General features: G+C 39.9%; 1 protein-coding gene across 2 annotated transcripts; it reads right to left on the reverse strand.

The window, feature by feature from the left end:
- Positions 1-760: 760 nt before the first annotated feature.
- On the reverse strand, positions 761-11,156 carry LOC135479275 (protein suex-1-like). 2 transcript variants are annotated; one of them, XM_064759094.1, is made up of 3 exons: positions 11,021-11,156; positions 8,099-8,179; positions 761-1,240 (listed from the first exon to the last, which is right to left on the reverse strand). In XM_064759094.1, exons 1-3 carry the CDS (start codon positions 11,067-11,069, stop codon positions 951-953), a joined length of 420 nt encoding a protein of 139 aa, XP_064615164.1. In that variant the 5' UTR covers positions 11,070-11,156; the 3' UTR covers positions 761-950. The 2 variants fall into 2 exon arrangements, with proteins under 2 accessions (XP_064615164.1, XP_064615163.1); XM_064759093.1 differs by lacking the exon at positions 761-1,240 and adding an exon at positions 4,517-6,530.
- Positions 11,157-22,609: the final 11,453 nt, after the last annotated feature.

Here is a 22,609-nt window from a genome sequence, read left to right on the forward strand (position 1 = left end):
ACAGAGACGAGAAGTTGACGTTCGCATATCGGCTCACCTGATCTGGTGTTGTGATTACAGATCAAGGAATGCCAGTGACGACGCCGCGGCACGGTAACACGACAAGCCAAAGACACAGAAAACACCAGTACGTACGAAAAGAAGAGAAAAACGAGTTAACAGACAGTATGGGATCTATCATAACATCACTCTAAACGTCGAGTTTGAGAGAAGTTTAACACAAAAGATAACAACTCTAAAGTGACATTCATTCTATCTTCTTCAGTGTAAAACTTTGATGACTGTTTGAAGGGCAAAGCATGGTCGTGCGTGTGTGCGTGTTGATCTGGCCAAGATTTCATCAAAGAAAGCTTCAAAACGAAACCGAATGTATGATTTTGTTTCAATGTAGTGTTTCACGCCAGGATAAGACTGTCATGGTCACGAAGAGATGCAACAGTATAGATGGCAAAGACGTATAACCGCTGTACTGAACGAAACAGACAGGACTACCTTACGAAATAGGCGTCGGGGCCTCCTTGGGCGAGGGGACCCAATGACTCAGGAGAGTCCCACCAACGCGTTGGATGTGAGTTCAACTCATGCTGGCTTCCCCACCAGCCGTACGTGGGAAGTTCTGACAGCAACCTGCGGATGGTTGTGGGTTTCCTACAACTGTCCGATTTCCCCCCAACGCAATTCTGGCGGCCGTCATATATTCTTGAGTCAGGCGTAAAACACAAATCCAATAAAATAAATAAATTCACACATAGTTTTCAGCTGTCAATCTGATGAACCTTACTTTATGCCTTAAAAAAAAACTAATTAAAGGAAAAAGAAAACATAAGTTTTGTTAGAAGTACAATTGTTGTAAAGGAAGCCAAAGTAAATCAGAGGAGCGCATAAGTACTTATTCCGTGATTTCTAAGCTTGTAGTTCTGTCAGTTTGTCCGTCACATACGAAGTTGAAGCTATTCTTCGTATTCCTCATACCGGCTTCCATAACGGCTTCCATAACGGTGCCCATAACGGCTTCCATAACGGTCCCCGTAGCGGCCGCCGTAGGGGTCACCGTAGCGGTCCCCGTAGCGTCCACCATAATAGCCTCCTTCGTATCTCCCGTATCCTTCCTCTTCTTCCCCTCCCCTGTGATGATGCCTACGTCGACCAAAGAGATACTTCCCTAACTTCGATCTCAAGCCTCTTTTGGCATCTCTGTTCAGAAAATCGTTGGCTTCTTTGGCCGAGGCGATGACCTCTTCTACAAAACAAAAAGTGTGAACAAATAAAATAATTAATGTCTTTGTTCGATACAAAGAACTAGGCCTAAGACCAAATTACACTATCAACTAAACACACTTTAATATTTTGGTGCAGTTTTTTTTAACCTTTATGACTTTCAGCTGTTTTATTTGTTTTTTTTTCTAATTGCATTTTATTCAGTTACTTTTATTTGACGTCGATCAGGTTTATGGGTCTAAGGAATCTCGCAGAACCTGTATATATCGACCTTCTGACATAATGCCAGCTGGAGCTCGATTCGAACCAGTGACCTCATCGGATTTGGGGCTCTTAATTACATCGCCCAGCCAATCTGGAAGCCAAAGACATTTGAAGTAGCGGCAACGTAATCTAATCATGCTAACAAGTGTCAAATATATCAATATCAGTTTTATGTTACAAAGCTCACAAACCTGAAGGCAGTCAGAATATAAACGTCTGATTATAAAGGATAATAATTATTTGCGTCTATGTCCTCTTAACCCGGGGTATTTGTATTTGTCATTTGGATCTGGTAGTGGTGGTATAAGTGAAAAATGGTTGAGTGCAGTGTTAAATACCATTCAGATAAAACATAAAAGCCGATTTCTTCTGTGTCCTGCATAATTATGGCGTGTACATATCTTGCCTTGTAGCATTAATTCTGTTAGATCCCGTGAATTATGTTTCTTAAGTTTTATAATGAGTATAATTCTCTTGCAAGTAAATACGGACAGAGCGTCCAGAATTTCTGGCACTCTGCTTCATGATTCTGTCTTATTCCGTTCAACTCGGGACAAGGGGATGTATATTCATCGTGTTAAATCAGATCTCCACATTGAATATGTGAACATTGGCAATCAAAACGCGCCTAAGACATATTTTATTATCGGCTATACCCTTATACCAGTATGGTACACAATCTGATTACAAATTTCACTCATTCGCTGGCGCTATCCAACATCACTGGAAACTATTGACTGCTTCTCTTTGCATGATTCCGTCTTAATTTCGTACATTTATGCTTTCATAGCATTTGGTGGTTTGTGTTAGATGTCGTTTTGGGAATTGACCCTATGATTATTGACCTGAAACGTTCATGCTGGCTGACGCATAGATTCAAGGTATTCAGTGAATTGACGAATGATTATGAGTTAACGAAACATGCAATATTTCAGCCGTATGGTGGCGATCAAGATATTGAACCTATATCTTAATATTATATATGTCTCTAAAGTTTGTTGGGGAAATGAGTTGCATGGAGGTTTCTCGTATGTTCCAATGCAGTATATTTAACGGGTGTCACGATGAAAACTCCACGAAGTATGTGCACTTCTCGAGGGTATAGAGAAGCTGTCTGATGAAATGATAATCGCGGCGTATCGAATAGAGGACATTGATTTTAATATTATTATGGCGTACAGGATCGAGAGAAAACCAGAGCAGCGACGATAGTGTGGTAGCTGGCAAATGGTCACACATAACCGGTAAAATACGGCCGGTTTTCAATTTACCTCAGTAAACTTTCAACTCTGTTACTGAAGAGCTAATGAACGAGGCATATCCAACAGGATCTTGATGCTAACCCCACTGACGAAGAGCTTACGTGGTACAGCAGGGTTTTGATTCGAGTAACACCACTTATAAAAGATGATTGCCTTGAGCGACAGTGCTACTAATAAAACTCAGCAAAATTATATGTTTGTTTTTACCTCGGATTCACAATGCTGCTAATTTATTTCAGCAACACGGTACATAAAACGGGAAATATCCTACTAAGGAAAATGTACTGCAAAGGCCATGCCCCAAGAGGAAGGTCAAAGTGGACAAAGCCTCGTCACTTGGAATACTAGCGGGATAAAATAGTAGAATAGCTCAAGGGAGCGAACCTTTGATAGTACACATGTATTGGCAAAATCCGATACAGAGTCGCTTCCCTTGCGCACTAGTAGCCCTCAGCACGTGCAGATCGATGCGCGGTCTTGTGTTCCTCGTGTTTCAAGAACATTTTTGGTTTAAGAAATTTTACAATCGGCATTCAAAATGCATTTTGTTACATGGTGTTGTACGACACACAAACTAATACTTAAATACTTTGGTTTCGTTTCCCAGGCTGAACTCCTTTCCGTCTCGTTTTCTTTTTTTTAACATACTGATACTCCTCCTTCCTATATAAGGTCAGAGAAGCACGGAGGAGATTGAGTTGTCAAAGGACCAGGTATGGTAAGGGGGGAAATCGGCCCCAGAGAAGTACGATACCAAAGTGCAAATTTTAAAATCCCAGCAATATTCTGAAAAGTCAGAAGTATACAACTTGGTCGAAAAGTTTCCTGGCCATAGAATATTTGGTTGCTGAGTAATAACCCGCCGAAAGGGCACATTTAATCAAAAATGATGATTTTGGGTTGAATTAAAGTATTGTGGTTTTAATTTACTATATGAAGGTTTACATTAACCAGAAAAAATATTATTAATGTGACGTTCACATATGTGTTTCTGTGTGTTCCGTTTTGGACACCGTTTGCCTTCATATGTGCATCATTAGCTTCATAATGTGAAAGGTTTTGTCATTTTTGACTCTGTAAAAAAATCCGTATTTCTGTCGATGTTAGGATGGCATCCTTCGTAGCACAGCGAGTTAACCGTTTCACTGAGGAGACTTATTTGTTTATTTGATTGGTGTTTCACGCCTTACTCAAGAATATATCTGAGACTATATTGCTCTTTAAATGAGAGTTTGAATCCCTTTATATCGGAGAATGTCAAATAATATTTGACGGGTTATGCTAAATACTCACAAAATTATAGGTACATGTAGGCTCTATTAGACCCATTCATTTCAAATACCACTAATATTTTATTTATTTGATTGGTGTTTTACGCCGTACTCAAGAATATTTCACTTATACGACGACGGACAGCATTATAGTGGGAGGAAACCAGGCAGAGCCCGGGGTAAAAATTAAGTCTAATAGTTGACGGAAAGCGTAACACAGGCCCCCCCCCCCCCCATGTATAACCCTTATCCACAGACACAGATATTACGATTAGTTACGTTGTTAAGCGATTGCTGGGTTGGAACGAAATCCTTATGTAGCGATACTTTAACAGGTAAAACTTATTTCTTATGAATTAACAGATGGTGGGCTGAGCTATGAAGACGCTTTTTTGGCATAAATAATACGCAAATTGTGTACAAAGTTAGAGAGAAGCTTCTACAGAATAATGAAAGCTTGACAACTGTGTGCTGGAAGAGAAACTTTCAAGTAATGATGAATAAATGTATATAGATTTTATTAGGCCACACGATAATGAAACAGTCGTATCAGCAATCCGTTACAGAATTATCTTCGCGACATGGTTGAGTAATTCTAGACCAGTGACGTCTAATAAATTGCAAATAACATCACTGCATTTTATTTACCTACTTCTACTTAAGCCATGGTGCTAGGGGCGTGTAATTTGCTACTGTTAAGGCATTTACATGAATGGTTAGAACAAAACCCTGAGATAAACTGACAAGAGGCCGTGTTTCATGGTTACGTCTATTTCCCAGCTCTCCCGCTGCCGTCGCTGCTCCGGTTTTACTCCCTATAAAAAAAAATACCCCAAAAGACAACAACAGACTGTTATATACTATAGTTTTTGGTGTGACATCACTGTTACATATGTATACATCTATATTTAGTGGACCAAGCAAACATCTCCATAACGAGAGTGATATGTATTTACCAGACTAAAGATGCATGAAACATACAAATGGACCAATACCAATTAATATACACTCAAAGAATACATAAATACATTTACAGTATGCTTCTTTGGAGCATAAACAAACTCTCAGAATGCTGAAGAGAACTAGAACTGGCTAAAGCCATAGCCTACCTGTGCATAAAACTTCACAGACGACATTAAAGAACAATGTGGCTACTGAAAACATTGATAATTGACGGTACATCTTGAACTCGTACGTAGGTGTACTGCAGATGATTCCAAAACAACCATAGTGACCTTGTGGTAAAGTGCACGGCAATCACACGACTCAGCGCGAAGAACGGTACTGCGTGATAACGCCATAGACCTTTTGGCTCCCCATAAGACCGTGTTGTTGGTAATCGCATACTTCTGGCTGACAACAACATAGGTAGCGTTCGGAACACAGAAAGTAGGCCTGCGATACGCGGATTACTGTAAAGTACCGCTATTATATCATACTTCGCAGAACTGCGAGAACAGTGGATTGGAGCATTCTGGTTATCAGGTTACGTCATTGTTTGGAGATTGATGTCTCGTGAGATAAAGGCTTTCACGTGAATATCGATAATAAATGGACATACATGTAATAACGGGGATCAATGATTAAAAGAGTGAGCTGACAAAAAATTTTTTGGTATTCACTTATATACGGTAATTTCTATGTAATTTTAGTCGCTTGTTGCAATGCACATGGATTCAGTCACGTTAAAACTCAGGGCGATAAGTCGACAATGGAATGATGTTGAATACCTTTTTAAATGTATGTTTTCGTAGCTTTCTCGTGAATTTGATGGAGTTCAACGGATCTAATGCAATAAGCCTCTACGAATAATTCGTTTTAATTGAAGTTTCGTGGCCTGTTGTGGCTCCCTGTTACGTCTACAGAATGATTCTCGCCTGGTAGTGGCGCCTCTCCACAGGAGAGCCGCCCCCGCTTCTGTGACGTCCGTATGGCGACCCATACCGGAACTCTGTGTGGTAGCCCGCAAAGCCGTAACCACGGTCTTCAGCACTGTGCCCGTAATGGTCTCGCGTATCATATCTACTCCCGTAAGCGTATCCTCTGGACCGTCCTCCGTGACCTCTGGATCTGCCTCCACTGTGGCCCCATTCGCGTGATCTGCCTCCACCGTGATCCCATCCTCGAGACCTGCCCCCACTCTGGTCGAATCCGCGAGATCTTCCGCCACTGTGACATCCCCAGCATCCTCTCTGGTGCCGTCCATGAGACCTGCCTCCTGGCTCATGACCAGGCCAATATCGATGCCCATGGGACCTCCCGCCGCTACGAGATCGTCCTCCGTAGTAGTAGGTATCCCTACCGTCATTTCCATAGTCCCCTCTCCAGTCTGTGATACCTCTCAGCCGATAAGCTCGACGTTCCGTGTACCACTGGCCGCGAGAGGGGGCACTGTCCACTTCCGTTCGATGAGCCACTCTATCTTGTGCATCGTCAGATTCACTTATGAGGGAAATACTTCTCTTCTGCCTTCCGCGAAATGGCGTCTGTTGGCGAGTGGCATGGATCACCTTCTCTGAAATAACAACAGAACACTTATTTATCAAATACGTCTAGATTCAGGAAAATACATAACCTCTAGAGATATATTTTTGTTAAATCTAAAGTGACCTTAATATTCTTTTTATCTGGATAGTTACTGAGAAAATACGGTTAAAATATCAAATCATACACGTCAAATCCGTTCTTAAAGGATTTTACCAAAATGAAGAGAAGACATTTAGTACAGGAATAATACACTCTATGCAGACAAAAGACAAGAGTCGAATAAGGTGTAGCGGTAAGCTTAATATTTCACCTGTGCATATCCAAGTTCAGAACATTGCCTCCATCGTGCAAAAGAAAAAGCATAAGTGAAAACATGCAAGGACATTTATAGAAGTTATGTTGAGACATGCCACAAACAAAAGATACGGGGAACATTCGTGCTGAATCGACTTCAGAAAAAAAGGCACCCTTACTCTTTGATTTTCTCATTGTCTACGCCGCTCTGAAGAAAATATACTGGTACTGTCATGCTGTCCTGCTGTCTTTGTTTCTGCTTATTTTCTGGATGCACTGTGCTTCGTTCCTTTACAGAGTGCAGTCATGGAGACGCGAATTTAAGATCTGGTGTAAACTAAGTTGAAAGAACAATTTTTCGCTCAGAGAGAATAGGCTAGCTTGTATTCTTCAAAAGTTGAACTCTAGGTTTGGAGAGACTTAAAACAGGTGTTGATAAAACGGTGTTGCGATAATAAAGTATAGCCTACACAGGGAAAAGAGAAATCTAGCCGAGTAAAGAACTGCCTTCCACCGACAGAGTATAGACAGCAGTCACTTAATGGGAGAAAATCAAATCTGCGTAAACCAGTTCAGATGTTAACGAGCTGACCAAATCTGACATCTTCTGTGTTACCGTACGTAAACTGCATGTTTTCTCTTTGGACACGATGCTCAGTCTTCTTAGAAAACAGCACAGGTACAATTTTTGTTAGCTCAGTTAGTTGAGCTGTAGAAGCTGTAGATGTCACTCAGATTGACGACATGCGGGTTTCACTCACCTTGGGGATTCAGAGGCTATATTGTCATCGTCTTGATGATCTCCCTTTGTTTTCGGAAGTTTCCTTTGCATGTTTTCGGTCCAATGAACGTAGCATTGAAAATAACGATTTTTATTGATATATTTATGTGCTTGATACAGTTCTTACAAACTTTCCAATATTAAGTTTGTGGACATTATAAGGGTTTTGGACAGATATTGCGGGTTTATATATCATGTTGTTAGTTCAATGTGCATACATGATGTGCAAAAAACATTGTAAGCCTTTATATGGCACTAAGACTACATTCATTTCAACCATCGATAATAATCGTGGGAATAAGCGTATCATTTCACTATATTGTTGCATGTTACGGAGAAATGAAGGAAAGCGATGATGGTCAATCATTTGTACATTGGAAAACATGGGGCATCGGGTCAGGGTGAATGGGACTGAAGGGGAAAAAACAGTGACCTTGGCATGTTAGAGTTAGTATGATGGCGGGCTTGCACTAGGTGAGCTTTGGCGCGTAAGAGGCTAGAGTTGAGAGGTCACAACTCACCCAGGTCCGTGCGAAATCCAGCTTTGCCTGTAGCCTTAGGAGCCGGAGAAGCTTCAGTCTTCGACCAGACGTACAAAATACCTGAAGAACAAAATGGTCAGGGCTATTTGCCGTTCAGCAGAACCTGGAACCTGGAATCTAAGTTCCAATCAGGCCCACCTCACCTGCATGGCATTTTGGTTTCGATCCGGTCTAGCAGAACTGAAATTTAGCGATTCGGAAACTTTTAGGCTGTATACCACAACTAGAAACATTTTGGCTCTGTAACAACCTTGTTCAACGAATTGAAATATTCTTCAACTCTATCACAATTTTCAGCAAATTTGGAAACTATTCGGGTCTATCTTAATCTTATCAAGCAGGAACCATTCTAATACAATCTGAAGCAATCCTTAACAGCAAAACCTCGATCTTTTCATTTGTGAAGCAATCCTGGACAGCCTACCTTAAATTTTCTCTTCTAAAGCAATACATGTTGAGTTCAAAATGATATAGTCCATGTCGACCATGTTATCGATTAGGTTTTAGTGTTTAAGTTAAGGTTATAGAGTCAACCAAACCGAGGGCGTGGCAGAAAGTGTTGTCAGGAGTAAAGAAATTTGTGAGTATATGCTATGTAGTTACTGTGTAAGACTGTTGGGTATTGTTATTGTTGTTTACATGAAGGCTTAAGCAAAATTATTGTCAGATCGGTCGTAATGGTGAGATAAACAATGAGCATTATGCGGTGTCCTGACTTCGCTAGACGACATAAAATATAGCAAAGAGATAAAGTAACTGAAAGAATATTTGTTTGTGTTACAGCTTGAACCATCGTCGTCGTTGTCGTCGTCATTGTCAGTGTTCAAAATAGTGTGTCTATGTGTACCGTATGAAGAAAATCGGACTGTAATGCTGCGGCTATGTACTGAAATAAAAGACGTGTTCAGAATTAATTGGATGATGTTTGCTTCTGATTCTACAATACGGAATAGTAAAATCTGAAACCTTTACAATTCTACCAGGTCCAACAAACATGGTTCATTCAGTTGGTTCTATAACAATCCAATCCTTTAGAATCAGACACATTTCGGACCTGTTTGAGTTCCTTTATTTATTCTTTTGGTGTTTTACGCCGTGTAAGTACACTTATACAACGGCGCAGGCATTATGGTGGGAGAAAACTTGGCAGAGCCCGGCGCGGGGGGGGGGGGGGGGGTATTGCAGTTCAGTTGAGAGTACCTATATATCTATATCTAGCCTTTTGTTCCATTCCGTCATGTCGGTCATAAACCATTTCACCCTCGAGACCTACATGTATTTCCTTGTCATTTATTATAACAGTTTCAGGCTTTTACAGACTGAGAAATTACATGGATACTGTTCTGTAGCTGGATGACAGTCGAAAAAGGCCATAATAATGCCATATGCAACATGATATGGCTTTAGCCATTGATAATGGTGGCTAGATGTTACAGATGCGTGTACCAAATATAGTTATGTTTATCCACTTTATAAATACTGTCATTTCCGGTGTGGAGACGACATGGCTAAGAAAGATGAAACAGTTACCTTTAGGAGGTTTAACTAATTTGCTAAATTCATTGTTTAAGTTTTTGGGAAATAAATTGCACTTGTATTTATCTAATAAATATGAGTGCTGAATTTAAGTCCTTATGGGCTATATGGCGAACCCAAATTAGCTTCAGTAAGCTAATACAAATAGGTGATCAGTATTATTGAATCATGTAAGATTCCTCCAGCTTCAAACGAAGTTTAGTTTAAACGTTCCACGCGAATTACATAATTGATTCTAATGAAAAGTTCCGAAAGCTTATCTTTGTTGTTAAACTCGTGAGCAACACAAAACCCCCAAAGCTTACCAAGTTACCACAAGCTGTTGACACGATTATATAAAGTTCCGTAAATATGCCATATGTTGATAAACTCATGAGCGACACAAAATCCCTAAAGCTCACTACATTACTACATGTTGTTGATATGATGGGTATACAAACTTCCATAAATCATAATTATGTTGTTGAACTCATGAACAACACGAAATGCCCAAAGCTTACCAGGTTAACACATGTTGTTGATATTATGGGTATACAAACTTTCATAAATCATAATTATGTTTCTGAATTCATGAACAACACAAAATGCCCAAAGCTTATCAGGTTACCACATGTTGTTGATATTATGGGTATACAAACTTCCATAAATCATAATTATGTTGTTGAACTCATGAACAACACGAAATGCCCAAAGCTTACCAGGTTAACACATGTTGTTGATATTATGGATATACAAACTCCCATAAGTCATAATTATGTTTCTGAACTCATGAACAACACAAAATGCTCAAATCTTATCAGGTTACCACATGTTGTTGACACTATGGGCAAAGTTCCATAAACATACCATATGTTGTTGAATTCATGCATGGAGGACACAAAATTCCACAAGTGTATTGCTCGTACAACTTAAATAAAACAGCGGAGACCCCAAAAATTGTTGCACCTCGGAGTTATGTGTATGACTTCATATAACACCCACAAAAGTCAAAGTATCAATCTGGACTGATCCATGACTTTATTTGCTTATTTATTTGATTGATGTTTTACGCCATACTCAAGAATATTTCACTTATACGATTGTGGCCACATTATGGTGGGAGGAAACCGGACAGAGCCTGGAGGAAACACACGACCATCCGCGGGTTGACTCTATAATTGCTTTCATGTATACACTGGTACATTCTGATGGCCCGCTACATATTGCAGTTGGGCTGTAAGTGTACAATATATACTTTTTTTAAACCGTCAATGCCATGTTATGAGAAAGATAAACACTTAAAATCAAATAATTCGTTCACCATCAGTAGAAAATGAACGTAAATTTTCCAATACAACCGTGAGTATAATATACAATAATACTTACATATTGCCAGGATAGCTACTAAGACACTTGACCGTGTCAGTGCCGCCATTTTGTTCCTGTTTACTCCGTTCGGTGTGACAGGGCTTGTGGTGTAGGATAAATCTAGGGCTGTATAAAGAGGCGTTGATCTATAGGCGACGTGTATTAATACATGTGAAGGGGTTTGTGGCTGGCGGCCTTTAGGGGATCTGGTATCAGACTAATAAGGATATGGTCGTTTATCTAACCATACCGTGCCAACTGACATTTACTTCTTTGTCGTTGTTCCAAAGGCTTACATATAATCTATCTACCTACTGTTTTACTAACATCACCATAAGCCAGTATCCTGGCTCATCCATTAAAACAGGGCGTTTTTCATGGTTTGATTAATTTGAGACCAAATCTGTAATTTAAATCTGCGAATTAAAACGCTTTCGCTGTGCCATCCATAGGATGTCTTAAATCACAATAAAATTGAAATGTATAGTAATTAAAATATCAAAACAGAGCGTTAGAAAAGCCCCTAGTCATTTATTCATTAAAGTTTTCTCAATGACTAGCAGTGGAAAAGTTGCCTGTACGAGCCAAGATGTGGATCAATTAAATATTTGTTAAATTTGCACAAAGCGGAGAAATAATGTTGTTTTTAATTAATCACTTTGGTGGTTAAACAAGAGATTCAGCTCGTAATAGTCACACTTTACGAAGAAACGCATAGAAACAAATTTCAGATTGTTTCTGTTTTTCGCAAGCGACTTGAAATAATAGTTTGTTTTATTCCTGTGCCAGTCAAAGAGAAATGCTTTTTCATCCAAATGAAAATTGCCTCAGCTTTGTTTGAACACAAATGCTTTTTGTGTCTCTCATTTTTGTCACATTTATTTATTTTAATGTTTTATTTGTTTATTTTTTTTCTCATGATTTCAAGAGAACATTACACAACAAACACAAATCAGAAAACATGTACATGTAGGCCTACACACCCAAAAGTCATATATTATGTCTACAGTATAAATTACATACTTATAAGTATAACTGAAAATCGTATATGCAATTATTGTTGTAGTTTAACGTTTGGCTTTTGCCGATCCAGTCACGATGATTATGAGGTACAGGTCCCCATACCCAGGGGATTTTGTGTACGTACTTAGTAATAGCATCCTCACAACGATCACTGAATACGTCTGACATTTCATACTTGACCGAGAAGAGTTCCTGGAGGCAGAGTAGTGATACACGATATGTAGGTCGGAGATTATCAAGGTCACGAAAGGTCAGCTTGAATTAACCTTGTTACTGTAAAAGCATTCAGTTGTCCGTAAAATAATTACCGTTTACTTTGTTTCGCTCCATTACTGGCTTGTGGTAATGTCATGAAAATGAAGGCACTATACCAGTCTCCACGCAATACAAACCTGAAAACAAAATCTCTGTCCTCTAGGAAGTCAGGCATTTTGTGTAGGCCTAACGGACGCCTTGTTAATTAATGGTCTGTGATATGAATAATGGATGGGGAGACCAGAGTTGGGTCTCTGTAATCTGGGTATGAATTGGGGGCGCTTTTTTTCTGTTTCACGAGCTCTATAGGCGAACAAACAATTTCCACTGGAACGTCGAAACAGTCTTTTTTTTCGGGTTTTCCTTCCAGATCTAGGTATTCTGTGTAACCGGAAAGAATTTCCTCCACGGTTTTACCAATGTCGGTGAAGTTCGGTCGATCTTTGGGATTTACCAGCCAACAGCTTTGCATAAGGTCATATCTGAAACATATTTGAATATACGTGAGTAAATGTCAAGCCAGTAGTTTTGTCAGGCACCTGGCTTAATGGCAGTGACTTACTCTGCTCCATACTCCTTACAGCGCATGTGTAGCTCTCTGCCTTCCGCTGTACATCACTGCGACTACTAGTAAATTCTGTACAGAATGCTGAGGTCACTGGGGTCACAGTGATGAGTCAGGAAGTGATGTCGGAAAACACAAACAATCCGTCTCAACCTTTGTATCTAACGATACTTTATACACATACATTATCTTTATCTAGAGGATGCACAGCATAATTCTAACCAAAATCTGAAACAATTTTATTCATGAATGTTGATTAAAGAGTTCTGCGGGAGGACACTTGTGATGAGGCTAAACCAAAACAAGCCTGCGTATGTCTCCCAGGCTCCAAAGGTCAAGCTTGTGAAGCGGTGGCAGTGATGTAAAGCGAAAGGTAGAGAGGGACGCATGCGCTGTAAGGAGTATGACTCTGGTCACTCCAGTTTCCATGACTCATAAGCCCTGCCGCCGACGTATTAATCATTAAAGAATATTTGATTCCGTTTATTTACATCTCGTAACATTTAGCCGACTGTGAATCTTCAACCGTTTCAAGCACTAAATTACTTTTTTTTATTGAATTTATGCATGTAATTTGTATAAATATGAGGCTCATTAAAATGATTTTCTTGTGTCATTAATGATGCAAGCTTCTCAAAACTGAACGAATTATTTCTCTACACCGCATAGTTCTCTCAGAATGTTTGAAAACAGTGGTTACACAGGCGGTTTGAAAAGGTTGAAGAATTATGGCAGTTCATTACTGTTTTCTGTCTCTTTATCACCTATATATATCTATGGTGAATTAAAAGAAAAGATAATAAATAATACAACCTTTGTTATTCATAAAGGGGGGTGGAACCAGACGTAAACGACCATAGCATTATCAATTTCTGACGTCTACTTTTAATCTAGAATTCATACGAGGCAATGTAACGCGCCATGTAAGATCCCATGCAAACATGGCTATCTGGTAAAACAATGTTCTCGTGACGTCAGCACCTCTTCAGGTTTTAAAATAACTCGCACGTGATTGAAAAAATTGAAAACATGGCGGACCTTTGATTTTTTGTTTCATTGTATATCTTTTAACTGCTATATCTCGATTATGCCATATCACAAAAGTAAAAAGGTTACGTTTCAAACTTTATGAGGGATATTTTATTCCTGGATATATTTATGGATTTGGCTTAGTGATGTCTTTTCATTTATCATGAAATATATGACCACAGATTGTGGAATATGTACAAAGTAATGGCGCATAGATCGAGGAGGATGAAAGTCTAAAATTTTTGTTCTGGAATATTGCCGAATTTAAGGAGTGTGTCAATCCATAAAGGGTTTTCTCATGCAATACATGAATGCAAAGATGGACATCAGAATTTTCCATTGGTTGTACAAGAAGAAGCAATATGTTCACAAAGGCCTACTATTCATCTTCAAGCTTTTATTAAGTAACACGTTTCTTCCACACTTATACGAGATCGGTATACGAGATCCTCCTTATATCTGTTGCATATGAACTGCATGGTGTTTATTGCCGCTTGATTTATTTAGAATAAGACAATTCGACCCCCTGGTAGACGTGCATACTGAATTACTTACACACTTTCTGGGCATGCGGTTGGTTTCTTCAGTCGTCCGCCATTTTCCAATTCCGTCAGGACTTGAGCGTTCTCTAAATCCGGATAAGGCACTTTTCCTAGTGTGAAGATTTCCCATAAAGTCACTCCATACGACCACTGCAGAGGAAGCGGGAAAACGGGGATATTCATATTTATCATGATACAACCACTGATGAAATATACAGAGGCCTAGATAACGCATGCGCAATATTAACATGCAGTGAAAACCAGTACTTGACTTCACACCGTATGGGGAGCATACGGTGTACGTCTGTACGTCCCTCGTGGGAGAGTTCGTCTCTAGCTTGCCAGGCGGCCTCCGTGGCACAGTTGGTTAGCGCGCTAGAGCAGCGTAATGACCCAGGAACCTCTCACCAACGCGGTCGCTGTGAGTTCAAGTCCTCTCCGGCCGTAAGTGGGAAGGTCTGCAGCAGCCTGGGGATGGTCGTGGATTTCCCCCAGGCTGTGCCCGGTTTCCTCCCACCATAATGCTGGCCGCCGTCGTACAAGTGAAATACTCTTGAGCACGGCGTTAAAAAACAATGAAATCAATCCAGTCTAACTTGCCGAAGGTCGGTGGTTTATCCCAGTTATTTCGGTCCCATCCGGTCATGAACTAACCCCAGTGGTATAAAAAATGAAAAATTCTTGAGTATGACATTACACAATAATCTAAAGAAAATGAAAACTTTAACCCGATCAGACTGCCATGGCTGTTCAATCACCGTTCCCCACCCTCCCGGCCGTCGTACTTAAGAAGTAAAATAATCACAGAAGTTACTTATATAGGGTCCTAGTTTTTTCAGTACGACCAGTATAAAATACAGTCAATGCCCTTGTTAATTTACCATGTTAAAGGACATAATACAGTCTTACTTATGCATTTATACTGGTTTCATACTCACCACTTAAACCTGTATAACTGGTAAACACCCGGTCCCGTACTCTCCACATCTGTATAACTGGTAAAGACCCGGTCCGGTACTCACCAGATCTGTATAACAGGTGAACACCTGGTCCTGTACTCACCACATCTGTATAGCTAGTAAACAAGCGGTCCTGTACTCACCACATCTGTATAACTGGTAAACACCCGGTCCTGTACTCACCACATCTGTATAACTAGTAAACAATCGGTCCTGTACTCACCACGTCTGTATAACTGATAAACACTCGGTCATATACTTATCACGTGTGCAACTGGTAAACAATCGGTTATGTACTCACCACATCTGTATAACTGGTAAACGCCCGGCCCTGTATTCACCACATGTGTATGACTGGTAAACGCCCGGCTCTGTACTCACCACGTGTGTATAACTTGTAAAGAGCCGGCCCTGTACTAGCCACATCTGTATAACTGGTAAAAGCCCGGCCCTGTACTCGCCACATCTGTATAACTGGTAAACGCCCTGTCCCATACTCACCAGATGTGAATAACTGGTAAACAGCCGGTCCTGTATTCACCACATCTGAATAACTGGTAAACACTCGGTCCTGTACTCACCACATCTGTATAACTAGTAAACACCCGGCCCTGTACTCACCACATCTGTGTATACCGGTAAACAGCCGGTGCTGTACTCACCACATCTGTATAACTGGTAAACACCCGGTCCTGTAAACTCACTACATCTGTGTAACTGGTAAACATTCGATCTTGTACTCACAACATCTGTATAACTTGTAAACACCCGGTCCTGTAAGCTCTCCAAGGACATCCACTTTATAGGTAATAATTTGTTCTTGTCTTGGCGGTAATAGCTGCTGGAGTACACATCTCGCGTGAGCCCAAAGTCCGCCAACTTTACAACCAGTGTGTTGTCCAACCTAAAAACCGACCAGAATATGCAGTAGTCACTGATAGCTATTTGAGAAGAGTAAGATCACGGCGTGATATCAGACTTTGGCTCAGACCTACGCATGCGTCTATACATACAGTAAACACACAAATACTTTCTGCACCACCCCTTTAATAAAATAAAAGACATCAGACTAAATGTATATATGCATCGATAAGGATCACACATGACGTCTAAAAAGCGTAACTTTTTGTCTTTGAGAAGTTGCATAACCGAGACATCGCAGTTCAACGTAAACAAAATCACTCACAATGAGAAATCGAAAGCGCCGCTATGTTACCAGTTTTTATCACCCAGGCGCGAGATCTTGCAGCTGTTCCCGCTTACGTCATTCGAACCCTGGTTTGCCCTTGACCATGTGTGCGTGGGGTGCGAGGTGTTTCCGGTTGCTTAAACATTCGGCATCCCATGGCCTCGTAAAAACTCCAGATTAAAAATTGATTAATTGAGTTATCAACTACATCAGAATAAATGAATCTGGCCCTTTAGGTCCTCTTCCGATCCTCTCCTTGAATAACTCAAGTTATATTATTAGTTGTCTTTTGTTTTAACATTCGTAAATCTATGATTTAGGATTTTTACCGTTTGGGGTTCATTTCATTATTAGTCGGTCTAAAATTGTTTTAAATGACTCAGATGTTAAGGTTCTAGCTCACTGCGATTAACACTTCCTTGATAAATGGAGTCGTGCATTTTAATCCAGATCTCTCTGTTTCGGCTGCTTCATAACTACTTGAATCTTACTCCTTCCAGCGCCTCTTCCGCTCTCTACACTCGCTTTTACATACCTGCCAGAATGCATTACGCAAGCTTGAGCCTGTGAGATGCACGTAGTCTTCTTTAGGCTTAGCCTCACCATTTGTGTCGTCGCGCGGAACTATTTATTCAGCACTCGTCAATAAAATAGTTTCAGATTTTGGTTGAAGTTATGTTGTACATACTATAGATAAAGAAAATGCATGTGAATAAAGTATTATTAGAACAAAGGTTGAGACAGATTGTTTGTTTTTTCTGACATCACTTCTTGCCTCATCATTGTGACCAAACTGACCTTGGCGTTGTTCAAGATTACAAGTGGTGGCAGTGATGTAAAGTGAACGTAGAGAGCGGCGCATGCACTGTAGGGAGTATGTACTTGAATAACAATACAAATAGTTTCAATACCTACAATGTAGTCATGAATAATCATAGCTCGTATTCTTATTCAAGCAGGGAGAGGGCGGGGTTATCTTGTGAGCGACAAAATTCGATTGCCTGTTTACATAGGGTTTGATAACCTGATCAATCATAGCTCGTATTCTTATTCAAGCAGGTAGAGGGCGGTGTTATCTTGTGAGCGACAAAATTCGATTGCCTGTTTACACAGGGTTTGATAACCTGATCAATCATAGCTCGTATTCTTATTCAAGTAGGTAGAGGGCGGTGTTATCTTGTGAGCGACAAAATTCGATTGCCTTTTTACATAGGGTTTGATAACCAACCGTGTAATAAAGCCCCGATTTTTTTTTCTGTTTTGTATCGAAAATAATTTATCTGTTAAAACCAAAAATACATGAGAATACTCACATACAGTTTCTGGCGGCTAGGTCCCTGTGGATAAACTTCAAACTGGCGAGATATTCCATGCCACGGGCGATGTGTAGGGCAAACGACAACAGCTGGCAGAGATCTGGAGCCTGGACAGACAGACAAATCAGCGAAAACAAATATGATGGTCTGATTGGTAGAAGAGAAGATGGAAGCTACGTTTAGGGTGGAAGAAGTTTCATATGTTTGGAAAAAGAGAACTTTTCTTAAAGACAATGGCGTAACGGAGAATACCCTTTAAAGGCGCTCAGGTTGACAAGAAACCAGACTGAATTATTGTTTATTGTTTGTTGCCATATGCCATACATGTTTTCACTGGTACAATGGCGGTCAGTTTTATGGGTGGAGGAATGCGGAGTTTCCAACGTAAGCCAGCAACCTTTGTCATGCTACTGATGAACTTTCCCACATGTGAGGTTCATATATGCAAGACATATTGGTAGAAGATAAGTGGTTGAACTGAACATTAGACTGCTCGAACGCTCGAACATAATACTGTGTCTTATCCTGATGGTCTTATACAATCTTTGCGCTAAACTAGTAATTAATATAGCATGTGTGCTGTATTTAACAGAATGGTCTGCTGCATTGACAGAATAATCTTCTGCAGTAACAGAACTCATTTGAGCATTAGTCAGACAACAGACTTTCTATTAAATTTAACACATTCCTTTTTTGAGAGAAATAGTAGAAGAAAAGATAGACGCTGTACCCCGAGTATTGTCTGCAACACGTTTAAATTAGCTTGTGAATAGCCGAATGAACAGAAAGTCTCTCGTTTAAGTGATACTAGACTGTATTCTGTTATTATAACAATACTGTGTCATATTCAACATAATATGCTATTAGACTGATAGAATCTTTGTGCTGAATTAATAGAATATGTGTGTTATAGTGTGTTACAGAATAATCTTTCCCAATAGCAGAATACATTCTAGCGTCACTCAGGTAACAGGCTTTATGTTGAAATTAATAAATTAATTGTTGGAGTGTAGATTCCAAGATTAATGACACTGGGTGCCAAACAGTTTGGTTTCTATAAGTTTATTAACCGGAAAGTTATGCGTTTAATAGAAACTTTCAGTATCCACTACTAGACTCTTCCATATTATCTATCATTGTTCACTTACCTGATCCTTGAGCGTGTCGTCATAACGGAACTGGCGGCAGTATCTCTGAAGGTCACCATGGCACATGTACGGAAGTACAATCATGGGGATTTCCGTTTCCGGTTTGACACAAACGCCGACTATCCTGAGGATGTTCTTATGGTTGAAGTCGGCCATCACCATAGCTTCCTCCATGAAGGCGTTGATCTCCGGGTATACGCACGTGTCTTGGAATCAGAGAGAAACGGGCGAATGTAAATCTCATGAAACCATGCTAATTCACGCTAATCTGGTCGAGATCATAAGTAATTAGACCTAAAGTGTTATCATGTATACACGAACGTCCCCGCACTAATTTCGTTCCGAACAGAGAACATCGGAACAATTTTTTAACAATTTTTGGCGGCAGAAGCTTTCCAGTGATTAAATTCAAGCATAAATATGTTTTAACTCAAAGGTCACAAACTCACAAGCGATATGCTTTAACATGCAGTGAGAGCGTTAAAAATACACCCTAAAAATCATCCAGGCAGTGCATCCATATTCGTGAGCACCTTAGCTGTCGATCAATCAAATATGAGATCGTGTAGATTTTGTGACGTTTCACTGTAAATAGATTATCCTCCCACCATAATGCTGGCCGCCGTCGTATAAGTGAAATATTACGGCGTAACACACCAATCAAATAAATAAATCAAATAGATTATAAGATGGCAGGGACAATCTCGTCTTCAGATCAAACTCTTTAATTTAGAAAATTAAAGTATCACGTATGGTAAAATCAAAAGTACCGCCATCTTATCAAATTTAACAAACGAGGCGCGAGAACGCAGCAGTTCATGCTGACATGCGAACCTTGCATTGCCTTTTAGTCATTTAACGGAATAACTTCTTCCGAAGTATATAAAGTTTATGTAATTTACTGTCTTTACTTTAAATGTTTTGATAGCCGCCTCCGGACCGTGTAGCTCTAGGAAGGATTGGCCCAGAGGTCTGTCGTACGTCACACATGGATTGTAAAGTTCATGGGTATATGAAACTGACGTGCCCCGAACAAACCAAGACAACATGTAGTCTATACATGGGCCTACCTTTCAAGGTTTTGATAGCCACTTCAGCTGCGTGTAGCGGGTTATCATCTGGTTTGTAACGCCCCTTATATACCGTTCCAAAGGCACCTGAGAAATGCACAAAACTCTGTTATTGGATGATTAGAGCAAATGATCATAAAATGGGGACCTTCCCAACTGCAGGAACACACTGCATGCACGTTATAAAGCCAATGCTTTTGCCGACTGAATACTGCCTCTTTGCACTTCAGTCATGCGTATGAGGTTTATTTTAAACGCATTATTTAAGTGAAAATGGAGACGAGATTTAACGCTTTTGTCTCTGCATTGAGTATGTATGGGTTGAATTTTCAGTCAAGGCTGTCAGTATATTGTTGTGGTTGGAAATAGTGAAAAAAGGTAACAGACATATTTGAATCTGCTCATTTCCAGGGTACCTAAACACTCGCTTTTCAGTGGAGTCAGGGATCAGGTTAATAAGTAGAGCAAATCAGAGTGCTAGACTGACAAACCTGCTGAAAGTAAAGTCGTAGCCGAAACAGCGAGAGCTGGATTCGAACACATGATCTCACTGATCAAGAGGGTGTCGACTCTGGGATGATCAGTTCAATAGAACACCAGCCAGCGAGGGCTCCTGAAACACACCTTTACCGACTTTGTTCATAACCTCAAGTTTGTCTGCCCGGATCAACAATCCATGGATTTTTAGTTGGGACTCTTGATCTAAGATCAGCTTCAAGATCGCACCAAGGTCAACTGGTCCCTTGGACTCTGAAAGAAGAAATTAACGAAAACATACATCTAGTTCAAGGTTAATTTTGTTAGTCTTTTGTTATATAGAGGACGATCAAATCGCGGCTTGGACAACAGCAATAAACTGAAAAAAACATCTCCGATACTTCATATACACAAGCCTAATACTACCGAAGTGGTGTTACGAACTACAACACATATAAAGCACATTCATTTCAGGCATTCTGACTCGTACACATGCATATAAATTGTTACCAAAGCCTACATCCGGACGTGGATTATTTTCAGGAAGTAAAATATTACTGGTGGAACAAGAAGTTATATTCAGGAATCAAAAATGTTATTTACGTGTACCTTGAAAAGGAAATTTATCCCATAGGAGAAAGAAAATGCAAACCAGAGCAAAATTTAGAAAAAGAAAATGCCGCTTTGATGTCACCGACAGAAAACTATTATCTTACTGCTTGTCTCCCCTCCCACTGCAACATCCTCAGTCAAGGACGATTCCACAAGCTTACTGACGCTTGGCGTCGACGTCATCAGTTTCCGCTGAATACGTTCTTTGTAAGCTTTACGTTTTCGACGACAACAGGCACAAAAGACCGTCATAAACATAAGTGTCCCCGTCACAGAGCACCCTTCAACGGAAATTCGAGAAATGCGCAGTTATTTATAACTATTTTGTAAGTAGTGCGATAAAATTACTTGGTTTAAAGGTATGTGTTTTTTTTATCAGGTTAGCCTCTTAGAGAACAAGCTCGATTATTTAGTCGAAAAAGCTTTAGATCTCCAAACGACCAAGAGTTTCTTACTTTTAACAGTTAGTTTCCCTGAAAGTGTGGAATATTCCAGAACTTGGACACTACAATAGAACTAATCCTACTGTCTTGCTAGTCCTCCGTTGACAGTAAGTTCACAAATGACGTCATTTCCGAAAATTCCACATTGACGGAAAATGTTCATAAAATAGAGCAGTTATGACGAGATATGAAAAAGATATCAAAAATAATTAAAAAAAATTTTTTGTGGCACATCTATCATTTCCCTTAATACCATGACCTTTTTACATTCTCATGTATCCTTTAATCAAAATGTTATTCAATTCTACTATAGGAACAGAGGTGTGCTTTCAGCAGATATAAGTCTAAGTCTAATTATTTTCATTGCTTTCATGTTATTGTTTGGTAAATGCGATGAAAGTACAAAATGTTGAATAATTCTAAACTAGTGCAGTTAACATCAGTGCACTTTATTAAACCTAATTTACATAAAGACGCGCTGCTAAAAACACGCAATTAGCGATCATGCATGTCACATAAACAATCAGAATAAAACCCGCTGCTAACTGAAGTGCATTGACAAGAGGTTGAATTTCACGGGTTACGAGTGGCCCATTTGTCAACTATCACACTGTCGTTGTCGCTCTGGTTTTACTTTCTGTGCTGTACTCTATTATTCATAGCTTGTTGCGAAACAGTGAACATATTACAGTATCACGTACCTAGGATTATCCCGATCGCAGGATCTGAAACAAAGGTTACATCTGGAATTTAATAATTGAATTGCACTTACTGATTCTTCAGTCTCTTTGCATATGAAACAACAACTTTCAGTGCAATTTATGCACATTTTTAGTTTGATTTTACTGTCTGAGCTGTTAACTGAAGTACATTGACAAGAGGTTGAATTTCACGGGTTACGAGTGGTCCATTTGTCAATTATCACACTGTCGTCGCTGCTCTGGTTTTACTTTCTGTGCTGTACTCTATTATTCATAGC

The sequence above is a fragment of the Liolophura sinensis genome, chromosome 12 (genome assembly GCF_032854445.1).
Source record: "Liolophura sinensis isolate JHLJ2023 chromosome 12, CUHK_Ljap_v2, whole genome shotgun sequence".
Lineage (NCBI taxonomy): Eukaryota > Metazoa > Mollusca > Polyplacophora > Chitonida > Chitonidae > Liolophura > Liolophura sinensis.